The sequence below is a fragment of the Mobula hypostoma genome, chromosome 16 (genome assembly GCF_963921235.1).
Source record: "Mobula hypostoma chromosome 16, sMobHyp1.1, whole genome shotgun sequence".
In the NCBI taxonomy this organism is placed as follows: domain Eukaryota; kingdom Metazoa; phylum Chordata; class Chondrichthyes; order Myliobatiformes; family Myliobatidae; genus Mobula; species Mobula hypostoma.
The window spans coordinates 108,805-129,223 of record NC_086112.1 but is presented as its reverse complement, the minus strand read 5'-3'; the positions used below and the strand labels follow the sequence as shown (position 1 = coordinate 129,223).

Genomic DNA, 20,419 nt, shown 5'->3' with positions numbered 1-20,419 from the left:
GGAGCAAGAGGATAAAGGGGGAACATTTACTTGGATACAGAGGAAGTGGGTGAGGTGCTTAATGAGTACTTTGCATCAGGATTAATCAAGGAATAGGATGTGGAGATAAAGGAGATCAGTGCAGAAAGTATTAATATTGCATTTTGAAGTAAAGTAGGAGATAGTGTTTGGTTTCTTAAAGAGCATTACGATGGATAAGGTCCCAGGACCTTATGGGATAAACACCAGGTTATCGAGAGAGGCAAGAAAAGAAATTGCTGGGGCTTTTCTAGCCTGTGGCTAGAGAGGACACAGTTAATGGTCAAAGTTGCAGAGGACTAGCAAGTAGCTACTTCTTCAAGAAGGGAATCAGAGATAATTTGGAAAACTATAGACCAGTGATTCGCACAATAGTAGAGAAGGTATTGGAGAAAATTCTTCAGGATAGGATTAATGAAAATTTGGAAGACCATGACTAAATTAAGGAGAATAAACAAGGCTTTTTGCAGGCAAGTCATGTCTTACAAACTTGATGAGTTTTTTTTGACAAGGGTGATTGAAGTTAAGAGCTATGGATGTAGGGTTCATGGATTTTAGTAAGCAGTTTGACAAGGTCCCTAATGGGGAGATTACATGGGATCAATGGTGAACTGGCTTGCCCATAGGAGAGGGTAGTGGTCGCAGGACATATTCTAGCAGGAGGTTTGTGATTAATGGTGTTCCACAGAGACCTATACTGAGACTGCAGCTGTGTGTGATGTATATTAATGACCTGGATGAAAATGTAGATGGGTGGATAGTAAGTTCGCAGTTTACACAAAGATTGATGCTGTGGGTAGCGTAGATGACTGGCAAAGAATACAGCAAGATATAGATGAGATGCAGACATGGGCAGAGAAATGGCAGGTGGAGTTTAACCTGGACAAATGTGAAGTGCTACACCTTGGTGGGTCAAATGGAAAGAAAGTATATAGTAGTCATAGTCATACTTTATTGATCCCAGGGGGAAATATAGTTAAGGACATAACCCTCTCACCAGGTCTCATATATAAACTTGGCTCGTTACCCAACTCTGCTAACAGCCATGTGACTCACCAGTGAGAATGCCACCTTTCATAAATATACATCCAGGGTCAGTTTGATTTGAGGTTAGGATGTTCCAATTAAGGAACCTAGGTAATAGCAAATGCTGTGTAAATAAGGTCCATACACAGATATCGGTAGCCCAGAAAATCATACATCAGCATAAAATTATATTTACTAAATTTTCAAAGGCCCATTACAGTTAAACTAGTCGAATGCACACATAGATGTTGGACCTCATTTCTGGACTACTCCAGAAATGCCCTCTCACCATATCCCTTGGTGCCCTGACCAATCAGGAAACTATCAACTCCGCTTTAAATATACCCAGACTTGGCCTTCACCACATTCTGTGGCAGAGCATTCCAGTTTCACTACTCTATGGCAAACAAAACCCTCCTTACCTCTATTCTAAAAGGATGCCCCTCAATTTTGAGGCTGTACCATCTATCTCTGAACACCCCCACCATTGAAAACATCCTCTCCAAATCCATCTTATCTAGTCCCCCCACAGGTTTCAGTGAGATCCCCCCACCCCGCATTCTTCTAAATTCCGGTGAGTACAGACCCAAAGCTGCCGAACGGTCCTCGTGTTAACCCCTTCATTCCCAGAATCACCCTCATGAATCTTCTGTGGACTCTCTCCAATGAGAACACATCCTTTCTGAGATATAGGGCCCAAAACTGTTGACAGTACTCCAAGTGCGGCCTGACTAATGTCTTATAAAGCTTCAGCATTATCTCCTTGCTTTTATATTCTATTCCCCTTGAAATAAATGCCAACATTGCATTTGCCTTCTTTACCACAGACTCAACCTGTAAATAAACAGCCTGGGAGCCTTGCATGAGAATCCCAAGTCCCTCTGCACCTCTGAATTTTGAATTTTCACCCCATTTAGATAATAGTCTGCACTATTATTCCTTTTACCAAAATGCATTATTGTACATTTCCCAACACTGTATTCCATTTGCCACTATTTTACCCATTCTTCAAATCTGTCAAAGTTCTGCTGCAATTGCATTGCTTCCTCAGCACTCTCTACCCCTCCACCTATCTTCATATCATCTGCAAACTTTGCCACAAAGCTATCAATTCCATTATCCAAATCACTGACAACGTGAAAAGTAGTGGTCCCAATACTGACTCCTGAGGAACACCATTAGTAACTGACAACCAACCAGAAAAGGCCCCCTTTATTCCCACTCGCTGCCTCCTACCTGTCAGCCATTTCTCTATCCATGCCAGTATTTTTCTTGTAACACCAAGGATTTTATCTTTAAGCAGTCTCATGTGAGTCACCTTATCAAATGCCTTCTGAAAATCTAAGTAAATGACATCCACTGCCTCTGCTTTGTCCAGCTTGCTTGTTACTTCCTCGAAGAACTCTAACAGATCGTCAAGCAAGATTTCCCTTCACCATGCTGACTTTCACTTATTTTATCAGTAGTCTCTTGATTACCTCGAAACCTCATCCTTTAATAATAGACTCCAACACTTTCCCAACCACTGAATTTAGGCTAACTGGCCTATAATTTCATTTATTTTGTCTCCCCCCCCCCCAGCTTAAAGAGTGAAGTGGCATTTGCAATTTTCCAGTCCTCCAGCTCCATGCCAGAATCAAGTGATTCTAGAAAAATCATGATCAATTCATTTTGGAGGGGACACGGTCAGGTGATGCAGAGGTGCTTGAAGAGGTTAAGTAATCTGATGAAAATTTAAGAAAAAACAACCTGCTGGGAAGTCCCCGTGGAAATGTGAATGGTGGGAACCAACTAACACCAAATGGAGTCAGGCTTCCCACTATTAAAATTGTTAAATAGTGAGACACACACCAAGCTTCCTCCAGGCATTAATCCATACAGATGTTGTAATACACTACCAAAATTCACAGCAGTTGAAGAGTAAGTGCTTTTCCTTTTTACAGCAGAAAGTGGAAAATCCCTCACATTGAGTAGGCTAAACAAAACAAAAAACACAGAACACTGGAGGAACTCCATGTAGCATCTATGAGAAAAGTAAACAGTCAGCCTTTCTGCCCGAGAAGGGGGAAGATGTCAGAATAAAAAAGAGGTGGGGAGTTGGGGGAGGCTCGCTGGAAGGTTGAACCAGGTAGATGGGAAAGGTCAAGGGTTGGAGAATAAAGAATCTGATAGAGAGGAGAGTGAACCATAGGAGAAAGGAAAGGAGGCAGGTGAGAAAAGGCATGAAGCCAGAGGTGGGGAGGGGGGAGAGAGGATTTGTTGAAAGGAGGGAGAAATCAATATTCATGCCATCAGGTTGGTATTCAGACGGAATATAAAGTGTTGCTCCTCCAACCTGAGGGTGGTCTCATTGTGGCCATAGAGGAAGCCATGGACCGACACATCAGAATGGGAATTGATATTGAAACATTTGGCAGACGGAGCAAAGGTGCTAACGAAGTGGTCGATGGGTCTCACAAATGTAAAGGAGGCTGCATCGGGAGCACTGAGCACCGGACACAATAGATGACCTCAGCAGATTCACAGGTGAAGTGCTGCCTCGCCTGGAAGGACTGTTTAGGCCGCTGAATAGAAGTGAGGAGGAAGCGAATGGTCAGATGTAGCAAGTAGTTCACTTGCAGGGATAAGTGCCTGAAGGGATATTAGTGGGGAGGGACGAATGGACAAGGGAATGCACAGGGGAGGTAAAGATTAAGTTTAGTGGTCGGAAACAAATTAGAGCATGGACTGCTAGAAACTAGAATAAAAATTGTTTATTTGGTCAAGGAGCAACTTTATGGTACAAGAACATTACCTAGTTCTAAGAACCACAGAGGCATAAAGATCTTACATTGCACCCATGTATCATTGACTACATCTAGTTAGCCCAAGAATTTTAGAACTAATGAACTTTGAACTTCCCTAGCCTACAGCAGAAGGATCAGCAAACCGAGGAAGGACAATAAATCTACTTGATGCCTGGCCTGCTGAGTTCCTCCAGCATTTTGTGTTTGTTAAAGGACAATAAATGGTATTTTACCACATCGATAAACAATACTTTTGGCATTGGCCTATTGGTCACATGTACCGATCTACAATGGAAATATTTTGTGTGCCATCCAGATAAATTATGCCATACACAAGTACATCCAGGTAATAAATAAAAGGACTGAAATGCTGCCGTGTTTCAACCGTAAACCTAAAACTCGACAAACCCCACCCCTCCGCTCATGGAAACAGCCTGGGCTGGAGACACCAACAGCCGCCCATCACTGGGAAGCGGACGCGAGCCAGGCAGCGCCAGGGCGGATCCCCGGGCCCCGCCGAGATGTGACTGCGGCTCCCTCCAAGCCCGGGCCGAGACCACTCCACAACCTCGGGGCCAGACCACCGAGCCCATCTCAAGGCTCCTCCGGGCCTAGGCCGATGACTGCGGCCCACACATCCTCGGACCGCTCGCGGTTCCCCCTCCCCTGCGCATGGTGCCGACTCTTTTTACCTTTGTCGTCACGGCCGTCAGCCGCCATCGATGCCCTGTGCTGAGGCGGGCCCCTGCCCGGTGGGTCCCGCCCGGGGCCTCGTTGCTGTCCGCTGGGGCACGGCCGGGCAGGTTCAGCACCACTTGGCCAGCGGAGCGGGATCCTGTACCTCGCTACAAGCGGCAGCCGCTCCAGATGACCGTTCGCTCCTCACAAAATGGCGTCGCCGAGCAAAGCGGCCGCCCTGGTCCCACAATCTGCGTCACAATGTACGCCGACTTGACGTCACAGAGTGCGCCGCCTTGACCCCGCCCAACCAACGCTAGAGTGCTGGCCGGGCCGGGTGGCGGGCATGCGCAGTCCGCCTGTGTGGGTGAGCCCCTTCACCTGGTCAGCACCCCATTTCCTCCTGAATTCCTGTTCATCCAGATCGAGCATCTGCAGAATCTATTGTGTCACAAACAGCCTGATTGCTGAGGAAATCTACAGATGTTGGAAATTCAAGCAACACACACAAAATGCTGGTGGAACGCAGCATCCATAGGAAGAAGCACATTCTTGAGATGTCTCTGCTTTCAGTTAATCCTGACGAAGGGTCTTGGCCTGAAACGTCGACTGTGCTTCCTGTGGATGCTGCCTGGCCTGCTGTGGTCACCAGCATTTTGTGTGTGTTGCTTGAGGCAAGAACCAACAGAATCAGCAAACTCATTCGTAAGGCCAGTGATGTTGTGGGGATGGAACTGGACTCTGTCACGGTGGTGTCTGAAAAAAGGATGCTGTCCAAGTTGCATGCCATCTTGGACAATGTCTCCCATCCACTACATAATGGACTGGTTGGGCACAGGAGTACATTCAGCCAGAGACTCATTCCACTGAGATGCAGTATAGAGCGTCATAGGAAGTCATTCCTGCCTGTGGCCATCAAACTTTACAACTCCTCCCTTGGAGGGTCAGACACCCTGAGCCAATAGGCTGGTCCTGGACTTATTTCCTGGCATAATTTACATATTACTATTTAACTATTTATGGATTTATTACTATCTATTATTTACGGTACAACTGTAACGAAAACCAATTTCCCCCGGGATCAATAAAGTATGACTATGACTATCCATAGGAAGAAGCACATTCTTGAGATATCTCTCCCGTCAGTTAGTCCTGATGAAGGGTCTCAGCCTGAAACGTCGACTGTGCTTCCTGTGGATGCTGCCTGGCCTGCTGTGGTCACCAGCATTTTGTGTGTGTTGCTTGAGGAAAGCAACATATTGATGCAGCTACAAAGACGGCACTACAGCTGTTATATTCCGTGAGGAGTTTGAGGAGATTTGGTACATCACATTTTCTACGGTTGTACTGTGGAAAGTATTCTAACTGGCTGCTTCACCGTCTGGCATGGGGGGAGGGCACCGCACAGGATCGAAATAAGCTGCAGAGTCGTAAAATTAGAGAGCTCCATCACAAGCACTAGCCTCCGTAGCATCCAGGACATCTTTAAGGAGCGATGCCCCAAAAAAGGCGTCGTCCATCATTAAGAACCCTCTATCACCTAGGACAAGCCCTCTAATGATTGCTGTCACCAGGGAGAAGGTATAGAAGCCTGAAGGCACAGACTCAATAATTCAGGAACAGCTTCTTCCCTTCTGCAATCTGACTTCTGATGGGCATTTACTTTACTTTATACTTTATTGTTGCCAAACAATTGATACTAGAACGTACAATCATCACAGCGATATTTGATTCTGCACTTCCCGCTCCCTGGATTACAAATATTAAATATTAAAAATAGTAAAAATTAGTAATTATTAAAAATTTAAATTATAAATCATAAATAGAAAAATGGAAAGTAAGGTAATGCAAAAAAACCGAGAGGCAGGTCCGGATATTTGGAGGGTACAGCCCAGATCCGGGTCAGGATCCGTTCAGCAGTCTTATCACAGTTGGAAAGAAGCTGTTCCAAAATCTGGCCGTATGAGTTTTCAAATTCCTGAGCCTTCTCCCGGAGGGAAGAGGGACGAAAAGTGTGTTGGCTGGGTGGGTCGTGTCCTTGATTATCCTGGCAGCACTGCTCCGACAGTGTGCGGTGTAAATTGAGTCCAAGGTCGGAAGATTGGTTTGTGTGATGTGCTGCGCCGTGTTCACAATCTTCTGCAGCTTCTTTCTGTCTTGGACAGGACAACTTCCATACCAGGTTGTGATGCACCCTAGAAGAATGCTTTCTACGGTGCATCTATAAAAATTAGTGAGGGTTTTAGGGAACAGGCCAAATTTCTTTAGTTTTCTCAGGAAGTAAAGGTGCTGGTGGGCCTTCTTGGCAGTGAACTCTGCTTGGTTGGACCAAGTCAGGTCCACTACTCCGTCAACAACCAATTTGTGAGGGAATTTAGAGGATTAATGATAATTCATGACTGCTGAATGTTCTAGTAGAAAGGAACAGAAAATGTCGATATGATAAAAGTGAGTGTGGAAAGATATGTATTACTAAAACATTCCAGCAAGACGCTGAGCTTATTACTAACCACCCTGCCCCAGCTGCAGGGCTCGTTGTGAAAAACTACTTTTATTCAGTCTCACAAATGCTTGGAGCGTTTCACCTGTTTATCAGGAAACCCTGACTTGAACCTGTTTGTATGGTTGGAGTCAAGGAGATTGGCCTTATGGAGGTTCTTTCAACCAGGTAAGAATAAAATACTGGAAGGAGACAACTGATTCAGGTACCGGGATCCCACTTGGGACCTCAATTAGACGATGTGGTGTTTAATAAATGGGAAGAAGTGGCCAAGCGACACCAATCAACTAAAATGAACCCTAAGGAAGAAACTACCTCTAACAAACACTGATGGACGTGGCTCCAGGACCCGCCACGTTGCCAACTCCTTCTGCCTCCCCTTCCCCCCCCCCCCCCGTATGATCCATCTCAAGACCTTCCAGAGGTCATTGAAGCAGCTGCAGCCGTCCAACACCGGCCTCGACAGCCACCCGCCGGGGCACCCTCTGCATCGGCAATGGTTTTCGTGCCCGGAGGTGACGGGACGGAACGGTTCCCTGAATTAACACCTATTAGCCGGCGACAGACACGACAGGCAACAGAATCAAAGGGAATGAGAGCTGAAGCAGCAGGTAGCTCTACCGGGAACACCAGGAAACCTGCAGGTGCTGGAAATTCAAGCAACACACACAAGATGCCGGTGGAACGCAGCAGGCCAGGCAGCATCTATAGGAAGAAGTAAGGTCAATGTTTCAGGCTGAAACCCTTCGTCAAGTCTACTGCAGTAGATTTCAGTCAGTTTCCCTGAATAATAGTGGGAGAAATCCCAATTCGAAACCCCTGGAGCCTGGCTGAAGTACGGAAGATGGTTAGTGATGCCCCTGACCTGCTAAAAAAACAGTGGCATTCCATAATTGGCTCACTGTCACACAGACTTACTTGACAAACTTTCCAGCCCTGCCCGGGGACTTGCGCACACTCCTCAGGGTGTTCCTCTTTCCCAGACAGGCCCTGAAGGCGATTGGGAACCGCAAGAGGGGGCGATACAAGGCAAGCCATGGAACAGTGGATCGTTAAGGTAACAGAAACCAATGCAATGACAGCTCAACAACACGAAGATTTTGGAGCGGTTACCTGACGACTACAGGAAAAAAGGAGAATCCCTTGTGGACTTTATAGCTCATTTTAAGGATACTTCGTAGTCCAGTGCCGGTATATCTGTTAGGACTGCTAGGGTTTAAACTAATTTGGCAGGGGGATGGGAACTGGAGTGAAAGGGCTGAGGAAGGGGAAAACTGAAATAAATCAAAGATAGCATGCAACAGAGATTATAGAAAGAACAGGCAGGAGATGAGGCTTAATCACAGCCAGTGGCATGAGTTACAGGGAAATAGAGACGTGGTGCAGTTAAAACAGAAAGCAACAAATACTGGACTGAGAGTGTTGTATTGAATGCACGCAACATAAGGAATAAAATGGACGATCTTGAAATTCAGCTACAGATTGGCAAATATGACGTTGTGGCCATCTCTGAGACTTGGCTAAAGGATGGCTGCCATTGGGAGCTGAACATCCAAGGAGATACGGCAAAGGGGGTGGTGTGGCTCTGTGTATAAGAAATAATATTAAATCGTCAGAAAGAGAGAATATAGGATCGGCAGGCGTAGAGTCTCTATGGGTTGAGTTAAGAAATGGCAAGGGTAAAAGGGTAAAAGGGTAAAAGGCAAATGGCAGTGTATACAGGCCTCCAAACAGCAGCCAGAATATGGATTACAAATTACACCAAGAGATAGAAAAGGCATGTCAGAAGGACAATGTCATGATAATCGTTGGGGATTTTAACATGAAAGTGGGTTGGGAAAACCAGGTCAGTACTGGACCTCAAGAGAGAGAATTTGTAGAATGTCTAAGGGATGGCTTTTTAGAACAGCTTGTTGACGTGCTGGATTTAGTGTTGTGCAATGATCCGGAGGTGATAAGAGAGCTTAACATTAAGGAACCCTTAGGAACAGGGATCACAATATAATCACGTTCACATTGAAATTTGAGAGGGAAAAAATAAAATCCATTGTATCGCTATTTCAGTGGAATAAAGGAAATTACAATAGCATGTGAGGGGAACTGGCCGAGGTTGACTGGAAAGGAACATTTGCAGGAAGGACAGCAGAGCAGCAGTAGCTGAAGTTGCTGTGAAAAATGAAGGAAGTGCAAGACAGATATATTTCAAATAAGAAAAAATTTCAAAGGGAAGAAGGACACTACCATGGCTGACAAGTGAAATCAGAGCCAAGGTAAAAGCAAAAGAGAGGGCATACAAGGAAGCCAGAGCTACTGGGAAGATAGAGGATTGGGAAGCTTTTTAAAACTTCGACTGAGAAGGTGCTCAGGAAGCTTAATGGTCTGAGGGTGGATAAATCTCCTGGACCTGATGGAATGCACCCTTGGGTTCTGAAGGAAGTAGCTGGAGAGGTTGCGGAGGCATTAGTGATGATGTTTCAAGACTCAATAGATTCTGGCATTGAACCGGACGACTGGAAAATTGCAAATGTTACTCTGCTGTTTAAGAAGGGTGGGAGGCAGCAGAAAAGAAACTATTGACCTGTTAGCCAGACATCAGTGGTTGGTAAGGATTTGGAATCGATTGTTAGGGATGAGATTACGGAGAACCTGGAGGCATATGACAAAATAGGCCAAAGCCAGCATGGTTTCCTGAAAGGAAAATCCTGCCTGACAAACCTACTACAATTCTTTGAGGAAATTACAAGCAGGGTAGACAAAGGAGATGCAGTAGGCGTGATGTACTTGGATTTTCAGAAGGCCTTTGACAAGGTGCTGCACATGAGGCTGCTTACAAGATAAGAGCCCATAGAATTACAGGTAAATTACTAGCATTGGTGGAGTATTGGCTGGTTGGCAGAAAACAGATAGTGGGAATAAAGAGATCCTATTCTGGCTGGCTGCCGATTACCAGTGGAGTTCCACAGGGGTCAGTGTTGGGACTACGGCTTTTTATGATGAATGTCAATGATTTGGACTGTGGGATTAATGGTTTTGTGGCTAAATTTGCCGATGATACAAAGATAGGTGGAGGAGCGGGTAGTGTTGAGGAAACAGAGCCTGCAGAGAGACTTAGATAGTTTAGGGGAATGGGCAATGAAGTGGCAAATGAAATACAATGTTGGAAAGTGTATGGTCATGCACTTTGGTGGAAGAAATAAACGAGCAGACTATTATTTAGATGGGGAGAGAATTCAAAATGCAGAGACGCAAAGGGATTTGGGAGTCCTTGTGCAGGATACCCTAAAGGTTAACCACCAGGTTGAGTCAGTTGTGAAGGAGGCAAATTGTTGGCATTCATTTCTAGAGGTATAGAATATAAGAGCAGGGATGTGTCTGTAAAGCACTCATGAGACCACACTTGGAGTATTGTGTGCAGTTTTGGGCTCCTTATTTTAGAAAGGATAAACTGACATTGGAGAGGGTTCAAAAAAGATTCGCAAGAATGATTCCAGAAATGAAAGGGTTACTGTAAGAGGAACGTCTGGCAGCTCTTGGGCTGTATTCCCTGGAGTTCAGAAAAATGAGGGGGGATCTCATAGAAACATTTTGCATGTTAAAAGACCTGAATAGATTAGATATGGCAAAGTTATTTCCCATGGTAGGGGATTCTAGGACGAGGGGGCACGACTTCGGGATTGAAGGACGTCCATTTAGAACTGAGATGCAGAGACATTAATTTAGTCAGAGGGTGGTAAATCTGTTGAATTTTTAGTCATGAGCAGCTGTGGAGGCCAAGTCATTGGATGTTTTTAAGGCAGCGATAGATAGGTTCTTGATTAGCAAGGGCATCAAAGGGTATGGGGTGAAAGCAGGGGAATGGGGATGACTGGAAGAATTGGATCAGCCCTTGATTGAATGGTGGAGCAGACTCGATGGGCCAAATGGCCTTCTTCTGCTCCTATATCTTATGGTCTTATGGTCTTACATCCCTTGGTGTTCAGAATGCCCAGCTGACAATGCAGACATTTTTTTGACTGCCTCAGATCCAAGATTGCGCACTCTTTAAAGTTAACTAATCTTAATTGGCAGAACCAGACCTGGCCCCAGAAGACCCAAATTCTGATTAATATGGAGCGCAATGGACTCTTTAAAGGGACCATGGAAAAGGATCCATATGTGCAAAGAATGGTAGTCAGGGGTTTTGTTCCTGACCAAAAGGGTCACAGGATCAGTGCGGGCGAAGAGACACTGGGCTAGGAACTGCAGAAACAGGGTTTACAGGAAGTGTGGAAGGAGGGGACATTCACAGAGAAGGATAATAGGGGCTAGGACAAGGGCCCAGACCACAGTAATACTTGACAGAGTACCCCCTTTATGCTCCACCATCCCTTCGGACCCCAATTGGGCAGTCAAGGTGGGCCGACGATACAGGTGGCTACGATCAGGCTGTTAGGAAATCCAAGAGTACCCTCTCCTGGAAACTGAGGTAGCAGACTACCTGTTCTGCTTGATTCCGACACCTCCTTATCGTCTGTAAGCCCTACGGTGGCACTCCCAAAACAGTGTGGAAACGGTCACTACTGTGGGGATAGCCGGCGTCTCCATGGTGTCTGATCCCGTGGAAGTTAGGGTAGAGGGGAGGGAGCAGGAAGACATTGCTAATAACTCACCTGTAAATCTGTCAGGCCGACAGGCCCTTTGTAAATTGAACGCTGTTTTCCACTGCACCCCCGAAGGCTTGTTTCTTGCGTTACCTGATAAGAAGGTCCCTGAGCTTCATACTACAAGGTACCTAACTGTGTTATACGCCTGACACAAAAAAGGTGTCCTGTGGGGAAATTGGTTGTTGCAGGACATATTAACGCAAATAAAAGGGAAAATGTATGTGGTGGAATTTGTTCGTGGCTGTGTGGCCACTATGTTGCACTGTACCACCACCTCTCACTATCCCAATCCACAGGACCATTATCGAAAACTGGCTGTTGGACATGAGGGCAAGCTTGGGACAGTTATCTTCTGCGGAATTGTAGCTTTCAGTCCAGAATGGACCCTGGCTTTCAACACGCTCAGTTCCAGCTGTTTCTCGAGGCAGAGATTTCAAGCCCGCATGTGTCCGTCACCCTGAAACCCCTGTTTTCACCCAAAGACCTGGGACTGATGGTAAAGAGAGTGCAAGCAGGCATGTACCCCGGTCGGTGCCTTACTCCCAGAGTCCATTTCCTCACTCTGGAATCATAGTGACAACTATGGGGGTGCGGCAAGAGGGAATCTTCTCGCGCCGACAGCCCCCATCCACTGGCCAGTGGATGAAGCCAGCAGACCTTAGTTGGGTAAAATCTGGAACTTTGGGCAAAACAGAAAAATCATGTGGGACTAGTCAGCGGCCCTGAAGCGGAACTGCCGCCCGCCTTCCATCCGTCAGTACTGCCTGTCACCAGAAACCTTATTCGGAATCAAATCAGTGGAGGAGATCCTGCTCCAGCAAGAGGTTCTCTGATGGACAGAAAGCCCCTGCCAGTACGGCACTCATATTGACAGTGTAGAAACAAGGGTGACCTGAAGCGCAGCTCTTCGTCCAAGACCTGCAGGGTAGTAACCAGATAGTACAACCCACCTCGCCAGTGGTGCTGGCTGTCAATATTCTACGGACTTCTGTCCCCCTGCAGAGTCGCTGGTACACAGTGGTCCACTTGTATTCTGGCTTCTTCTCCATCCCTTTACATAAGCACATAAGAGATAGGAGTAGGTGGAGGTCTTGGCCCGTCGAGCCTGGTCCGCCATTCAATAAGATCATGGCTGATCTCACCATGAACTCATCTCCACCTACCTGCCTTTTCCCCATAACCCTTAATCTTCCTACTATGCAAAAAACTATCCAACCTTGTCTTAAATATATTTACTGAGGTAGCACCCACTGCTTCATTGGGCAGAGAATTCCACAGATTCACCACTCTCTGGGAAAAGCAGTTCCTCCTCATCTCCGTCCTAAATCTACTCCCTTGAATCTTGAAGCTATGTTCATTTTCATTTATTTTCATCAGTAAACATAGTCATAGTCATAGTCATACTTTATTGATCCCAGGGGAAATTGGTTTTCGTTACAGTTGCACCATAAATAAATAGTAATAAAACCATAAATAGTTAAATAGTAATATGTAAATTATGCCAGTAAATAAGTCCAGGACCAGCCTATTGGCTCAGGGTGACTGACCCTCCAAGGGAGGAGTTGTAAAGTTTGAAGGCCACAGGCAGGAATGACTTCCTATGACGCTCTGTGTTGCATCTCGGTGGAATGAGTCTCTGGCTGAGCCCAACCAGTCCATTATGTAGTGGATGGGAGACATTGTCCAAGATGGCATGCAACTTGGACAGCATCCTCTTTTCAGACACCCACCATGAGAGAGTCCAGTTCCATCCCCACAACATCACTGGCCTTACGAATGAGTTTGTTGATTCTGTTGGTGTCTGCTACCCTCAGCCTGCTGCCCCAGCACACAACAGCAAACATGATCGCACTGGCCATCACAGACTCATAGAACATCCTTAGCATCGTCCGGCAGATGTTAAAGGACCTCAGTCTCCTCAGGAAATAGAGACGGCTCTGACTCTTCTTGCAGACAGCCTCAGTGTTCTTTGACCAGTCCAGTTTATTGTCAATTCGTATCCCCAGGTATTTGTAATCCTCCACTATGTCCACACTGACCCCCTGGATGGAAACAGGGGTCACCGGTACCTTAGCTCTCCTCAGGTCTAGTCTCATTCTAGTCTCACCTCCCAGTGGAAACTGCCTCTAGCTTATCTATCCCTTTCATAATTGTTTATGTTTCTATAAGACCACCCCTCATTATTCTGAATTCCAGTGAGTACAGTCCCAGGCAACTCAATCCCTCCTCATGGTCTAACCCCTCGTCTCTGGAATCAACCTGGTGAACCTCCTCTGCACCACCTCCAAAACAGTAGATTCGTCTTCAACCAAATCTGCATGCAGTACTCCAGGTGCGGCCACATCAGTACCCTGTACAGTTGCAGCATAACCTCCCCACTCTTAAATTCAATCCCTCTAGCAATGAAGGCCAACATTTCATTTGCCTTCTTGATAGACTGCTGCACCTGCAAACCAACCTTCTGTGATTCATGCACAAGCACTGCCAAGTCCCTCTGCACAGCAGCATGCTGTAATATTTTACCATTTAAATAATAACCTGCTTTTTCATTTTTCATTCCAAATGGATGACCTCGCATTTACCAACATTGTACTCCATCGGCCAGACCCTTGCCCACTCACTTAACCTTCTATATCCTTCTGCAGACTCTCCATACCTTCTGCACAGTTTGCTTTTCCACTCAATTTAGTTTCATCAGCAAACATAGATAGACTACACTCGGTCCCGTCTTCCAGATCATTAATGTATATCGTGAACAATTGTGTGCCCAGCACTGACCCCTGTGGCACAATGCTCACCACTGATTGCCAACCAGAGTAACACCCATGCATCCCAACTCTCTGCATTCTATTAGTTAACCAATCCTCTATCCTTGCTAATACATCACCCCCAACTCTATGCATCCATATCTTATGGATAAGTCTCTTATGTGGCATCTTATCGAATGCCTTCTGGAAATCCAAGTAAATAATGTCCATCTGATCCCCTCTATTCACTGCATTTGTTATATCTTCAAAGAGCTCCAGTAAGTTTGTCAAACAAGACTTGCATTTGCTGAATTGATGCTGCATCTGTCTGATGGATCCATTTCTTTCCAGATGCCTTGCTATTTCTTCCTTAATAATAGTTTCAAGCATTTTCCCAACTGCAGATGTTCAACTAATTGGCCTATAGTTACCTGCCTTTTGCCTACATCCTTTTTTGAACAGTGGTGTGACATTCACGGTCTACCAATCCACCAGGATCTGCCCAGAGTCAGAGAATTTTGGTAAATTATCACTAAAGCCTCGACTATAACTTCTGCCATTTTGTTCAGCACCCTGGGACGCATTCCATCAGCACTATGGGACTTAGCTATATTCAGGCCCACAAGTTTGCTCAGCACTAGCTCTTTAGCTACTGTGTCGAGATTCTCACCTCCCATTGCATCCTTGACATCTCTCTTTGGCATGTTAGACGTGTCCTCCACTGTGAAGACTGACACAATATAGTCATTCAAGGCTTCTACCATTTAGACCATAAAACCATAAGGTGTAGCAGCAGAAGTAGGCCATTCGGCCCATCGAGTCTGCTCCGCCATTCAATCATGGGCTGATCCAATCCTTCCAGTCAACCCCACTCCCCTGCTTCAACCCTATACCCTTTGATGCCCTGGCTAACCTCTGCCTTAAATACACCCAATGACTTGGCCTGCACAGCTCCTCATGGCAACAAATTCCACAGATTTACCGCCCTCTGACTAAAGTAATTTCTCTGCATCTCAGTTCTAAAAGGACGTCCTTCAATCCTGAAGTCATGCCCTTTTGTCCTAGAATCCCCTACCATGGGAAATAACTTTGCCATATTTAATCTGTTCAGGCCTTTTAACATTCAGAATGTTTCTATGAGATCCCCTGAACTCCAGGGAATACAGCCCAAGAGCTGCCAGACATTCCTCATATGATAACCTTTTCATTCCTGGAATCATTCTCATGAATCTTCTCTGAACCCTTTCCAATAAGGAGCCCAAAACTGCACACAATACTCCAAGTGTGGTCTCATGAGTGCCTTATAGAGCCTTAACATCATATCCCTGCTCTTATATTCTATACCTCTAGAAATGAATGCCAACAATTCACCTTCTTCACAACCGACTCAACCTGGAGGTTAACTTTTAGGGTATCTTGTACAAGGACTCCCAAGTCCCTCTGCATCTCTGCATTTTGAATTCTCTCCACATCTAAATAACAGTCTGTCCATTTATTTCTTCCACCAGAGTGCATGACCTTACACTTCCCAACATTATATTTCATTTGCCACTTCTTTGCCCATTCCCCTGAACTATCTGAGTCTCTCTGTTTCCTCAACACTACCCATTCCTCCACCTATCATCGTATCATCGGAAAATTCCCCTAAACTAGCGGTCCCCAACCACTGGGCCGCGAGGAAACTGGCGATATCAGTCAGCTGCACCTTTCCTCCTCCCTGTCACAGCCACTGTTGAGCCATTAACACGCGAGGTCATGACCCGCGCGTCATCCATGTCAGCGCGGGAAGGAGATCAACTCCTCGAGCTTGCAAATGACAGTGGGCTGAAAAGTATGTTTGACATAACATCTCTGCCAGCATTCTGGATCAAAGTCAAGGCTAGATATCCTGAGATTGCCACGAAAGCACTGAAAATGTTGCTTCCATTTCCAACATTTTTCTGCGAAGCGGAGTTTTCTGCAATGAATGCAACGAAAACTAAATTGCAGAATATAAGTAACCTTATTCACTCAACCTGTTTTCATAAGGAACCCCCTTCAAGTATCACTGTCTCCAATCACCCCTCGATAGGACCGCCTTGTGGCAGGGAAACAAGCCCAGGGCTCCCACCGATTCAGCGATATTGGTGTGTTGCAATGATTTTATATGTTCATACGGGGAAAATATGTGCTGTATGTTTAATGTCCAAACGTTACTTAAAATGTTATGATGCTATTGACTTACTTATATAACCATTTAACAATTACAGCACGGAAACAGGCGATCTTGGCCCTTCTAGTCCCTGCCGAACACTACTCTCACCTAGTCCCACCGACCTGCACTCAGCCCATAACCCTCCATTCCTTTCCTGTCCATATACCTATCCAATTTTTCTTTAAATGATAATATTGAACCTGCCTCTACCACTTCTACTGGAAGTTCGTTCAACACTTACTTCAAGCTCCCCTGTCCTCCCCGATAATTGACTTATCACTATATTCATGCGAGGAAAATATGTGCTGTGTGTTTAATATTAAATTCGTTAGATAAACCCTTTTACAAACGAAATTGAGTGTATTAGCCACTTCTCACCTATATTCCGGCTGTGATTAACAACACCCCCCCCCCGAGCAGAATTGCCAAAATCGATTCGCAGGGGGAAAAAAATCGGCAGGTACACAAGTGGGCAGGTCACGCATGCGCACTGGTGCCCGCACAAGGCTTCATGGTCATTGTAGCCTTTCTCTGGGTAAACGCAACATATTTGACTGCTGCTGTTGTCCGTTGGCAACCCTACACCCCCCCCGGCCCCCCCCCAAATATTAAACCAGCCCGCAGTGCAAAAAAGGTTGGGGACCCCTGGTGTAGGCAGAAGAGATTAGTTTCAGTTGATCATTTGGTTATTAATTAAATTAGTTTGATGCTATATTGTGGGCTGAAAGGCATCTTCCTGTGTTGTGCTGTTTTTTTTTAATTTTTTTTAATTTTATTTTTATTTGGATAAGGAGTTCACAATTATCATGTACTTTTTTCACACATATAACCTTTTCCATTTTTTTATATGTATAAAACTACAATTATTTATACATTCTTAAGTACACATTGAGATGATATAAAAGCAAAATAAACATTTAAATAGATAATTATGTACTGTGGTAAATCTAACCTATTAGGCTAAGTAATGAAATTAGTTGTTAAGAAAAATGGTAATAATAGTTTCCATACAACCCTTCTGGACCATTTCCACTGGTCCAAAATGTTGCATACAAGCCTATATACCAACCATTGTAGGTGTTTATATCCCAATTTGTTCATGCTTGTTCCTGCCCGCAGACATAATTATCCAATCCCTATGTACTTATTTACTTAATTTTTTCTTTTTTTTTTATCCCTTTCCCAAATCTTTCCCTTTACTTGTGTTAATTCTCTATTTTCCAAAAAAAAACAACAACAAACATTTAGACTAGGGGTGCTTACGTTAGCAATATTACTGTGTTGATGAGAAGAGCAATATAAATCATTAGGAGAGTCATCTAAAGTCTGCTCGCATTGGGGTTATATATTCAATCCATTTATTCCAGATTTGATAAAATGTTTCTTTTTGAGTACTCAGGGAGTAGGTCAACTTTTCCATTTTAAATATTTCCAAGATAATTTCGTACCAATCTTCTAATGTAGGTGGTATTGGATTTAGCCATTTTTTAGTGATTGATTTCTTACTTGCCGCTAAGAGGGCCTGCAGCAACTTTATATCTTTCTTCTGTTCAAGGAACAATACATGCCCCAAATAGAGCGTCTCAAAGTTCAGAGGTATCTGGGACCTAAGTACCTTAACTAATATTCTATGAATACCTTCCCAAAATAGACTTAATTTAGGGCAATCCCAGAAAATATGAAAATGATCTGCCTCCTTAGAGCCGCACCTTCTCCAACACATCACATTTGTATCTTTATATTTTTCCTGATATGGGGTCTTGAAGTATCTTATAATGTTTTTCCAACAATATTCTCTCCAAGTCAAAGAATTAGTCGAGGACCATTGAAAGCTGCAGATTTTCCCCCAAGCCTCCTCTGAAAGTACCAACCCCGCTTCTTTCTCCCACTTCTCTTTAATATACAGTGTATTTACATTTTTAGCATGGGAGAGTGCATTATATAGGCGAGAAACTGATTTACTAGGTATTGAACTGCAAGCCGAATTCAGAATCTTGAAAAATTCTAGTTCTACTGTTGATAGGTCTGTATATCTACAACTCTGGTTAACATAGTTTCGTATTTGAAGGTACCTAAAAAAGTCATTATGTTCTAGGCCATGTTTGTCCTGCAGGATTTGGAAACTTTGTAATACTCTTTTATCTATAAATGAGAGGTAGGTTGTAAGACCTTTCTTTATCCATAGCTCAAATCTTTTATCTCCTCTGTTGGGAAGGAATTCGGTATCATATGCACACCATCTAAAGAGTTTTAGCATGTTATTAATTCCACATGAATTAACCACCTTCTGCCATACTTTTAATGTAAGATTTATCCAAGCGTTATTAAATTTTTCCAACTGGGCCATCAATCCTTTGTCAGCTATTGAGGCCTGAAGAGGAAAACTGTCAACTAATCCAAATTCTATTTCCTTCCATCTAGCCTTATATTCCCTATTACACCAATATAACAGAGGGGTTATCTGTGAGGCATAAAAATAATTTCTCAGGCAAGGAAGAACCATACCTCCTCTTTCCTTCCCTAACTGTAAGGTGTTATATCGACTTCTAGGTTTCCTTCCTTGCCAAATGAAGCGGGAAATCCATTTGTCCCATTCCCTGAATTGATTATCATCCACCTCCACTGGTAAAGTACGGAAAAGATATAATAACCGAGGAAGAATATTCATTTTTATAGTATTTATCCTTGAATTTAAACTTAAAAAGGGGATAAGATTCCATCTATGCATATCTGCTTTTATCTCTGAGATTAATGGCCCATAATTTACCTGTGACAGTGTTGAAAGATCCTTCGGCAGGGTTATTTCTAAATATTTTAATGATTTAGCTTCCCACTTAAGATCGTATGTATCCTGCAATTTTTTTGGATGGTGTATAATTTAGGGACATAACCTGCGTTTTCTTTACATTTATTTTATAACCTGATATTTTCCCAAAGTCATCCAACAGTGTAAACAATCCTATAAATGATTTTTCTGGTTCACTCAGATAGACCAAAACATCATCTGCGAATAACGCCACTTTCTGTTCAATCCCTGCCACCTTGATACCTTTTATGATTTCGCTCTGTCTTATTAGTTGGGCAAGTGGTTCAATATATAGCGCAAAAAGGAGAGGAGAAATTGGGCATCCCTGTCTAGTGCCTCTCTCTAAAATGAAGGAGTCAGAGAGGTCCCCATTTATCTTAATTCGGGCTGTTGGGCTGTCATACAGAGTCTGAATTACTTTAATAAACCTTTCTTGAAAGCCGAATCTTCCTAACACTCTGTATAGGAATGCCCAACTAACCGAATCAAAAGCTTTCTCAGCGTCCAATCCTACTACCATTGTCTCTGTCTCGTTCTTATTAACCTGTTCTAATATGTGCAGAGTTCTCCTTATGTTGTCCTGTGTTTGTCTTTGTTGAATAAATCCAGTCTGGTCTAAATGGATTAGGCCAGGTAAAAGCTTTTCCAATCTGCGCGCTAATATAGATGTAAATAGTTTGTAATCTAAATTAAGAACACTAATTGGCCGATAATTGCCACATTCTAGTTTATCTTTACCCTCTTTAGGAATAACTGAAATAATCGCTTCTCTCCAGGAAGGTGGAGTTTCTCCTCTCTGCAAGATCCAATTAAAGGTGTTAAGTAGTAATGGGGCTAACTGTGTCTTCAGGGACTTGTACCACTCTGAGGTAAACCCATCAGAACCCGGGGACTTTCCAGCCTTTAACCTAGAGATGGCCACGTTCAGTTCTTTGACAGTTACTGGTTCTAATAAACTTTCATTTTGTAAATCTGTAAGTTTAGGTAGATCTAAAAAATTCAATACACTGTCTATATAGGG

General features: G+C 44.2%; 1 protein-coding gene across 3 annotated transcripts in view; it reads right to left on the bottom strand.

Annotated features, from left to right (window-relative positions):
* Positions 1-4,758, bottom strand: part of ythdc1 (YTH N6-methyladenosine RNA binding protein C1) — a 90,973-nt gene extending 86,215 nt beyond the window's left edge. For all 3 annotated transcript variants that reach the window (XM_063069247.1, XM_063069248.1, XM_063069250.1), the window contains exon 1: positions 4,523-4,758. In XM_063069247.1, the coding sequence (XP_062925317.1) occupies positions 4,523-4,550 (28 nt within the window). In that variant the 5' untranslated portion in view covers positions 4,551-4,758. The remainder of the gene's footprint in view (positions 1-4,522) is intronic.
* Between the last annotated feature and the right edge of the window lie 15,661 nt (positions 4,759-20,419).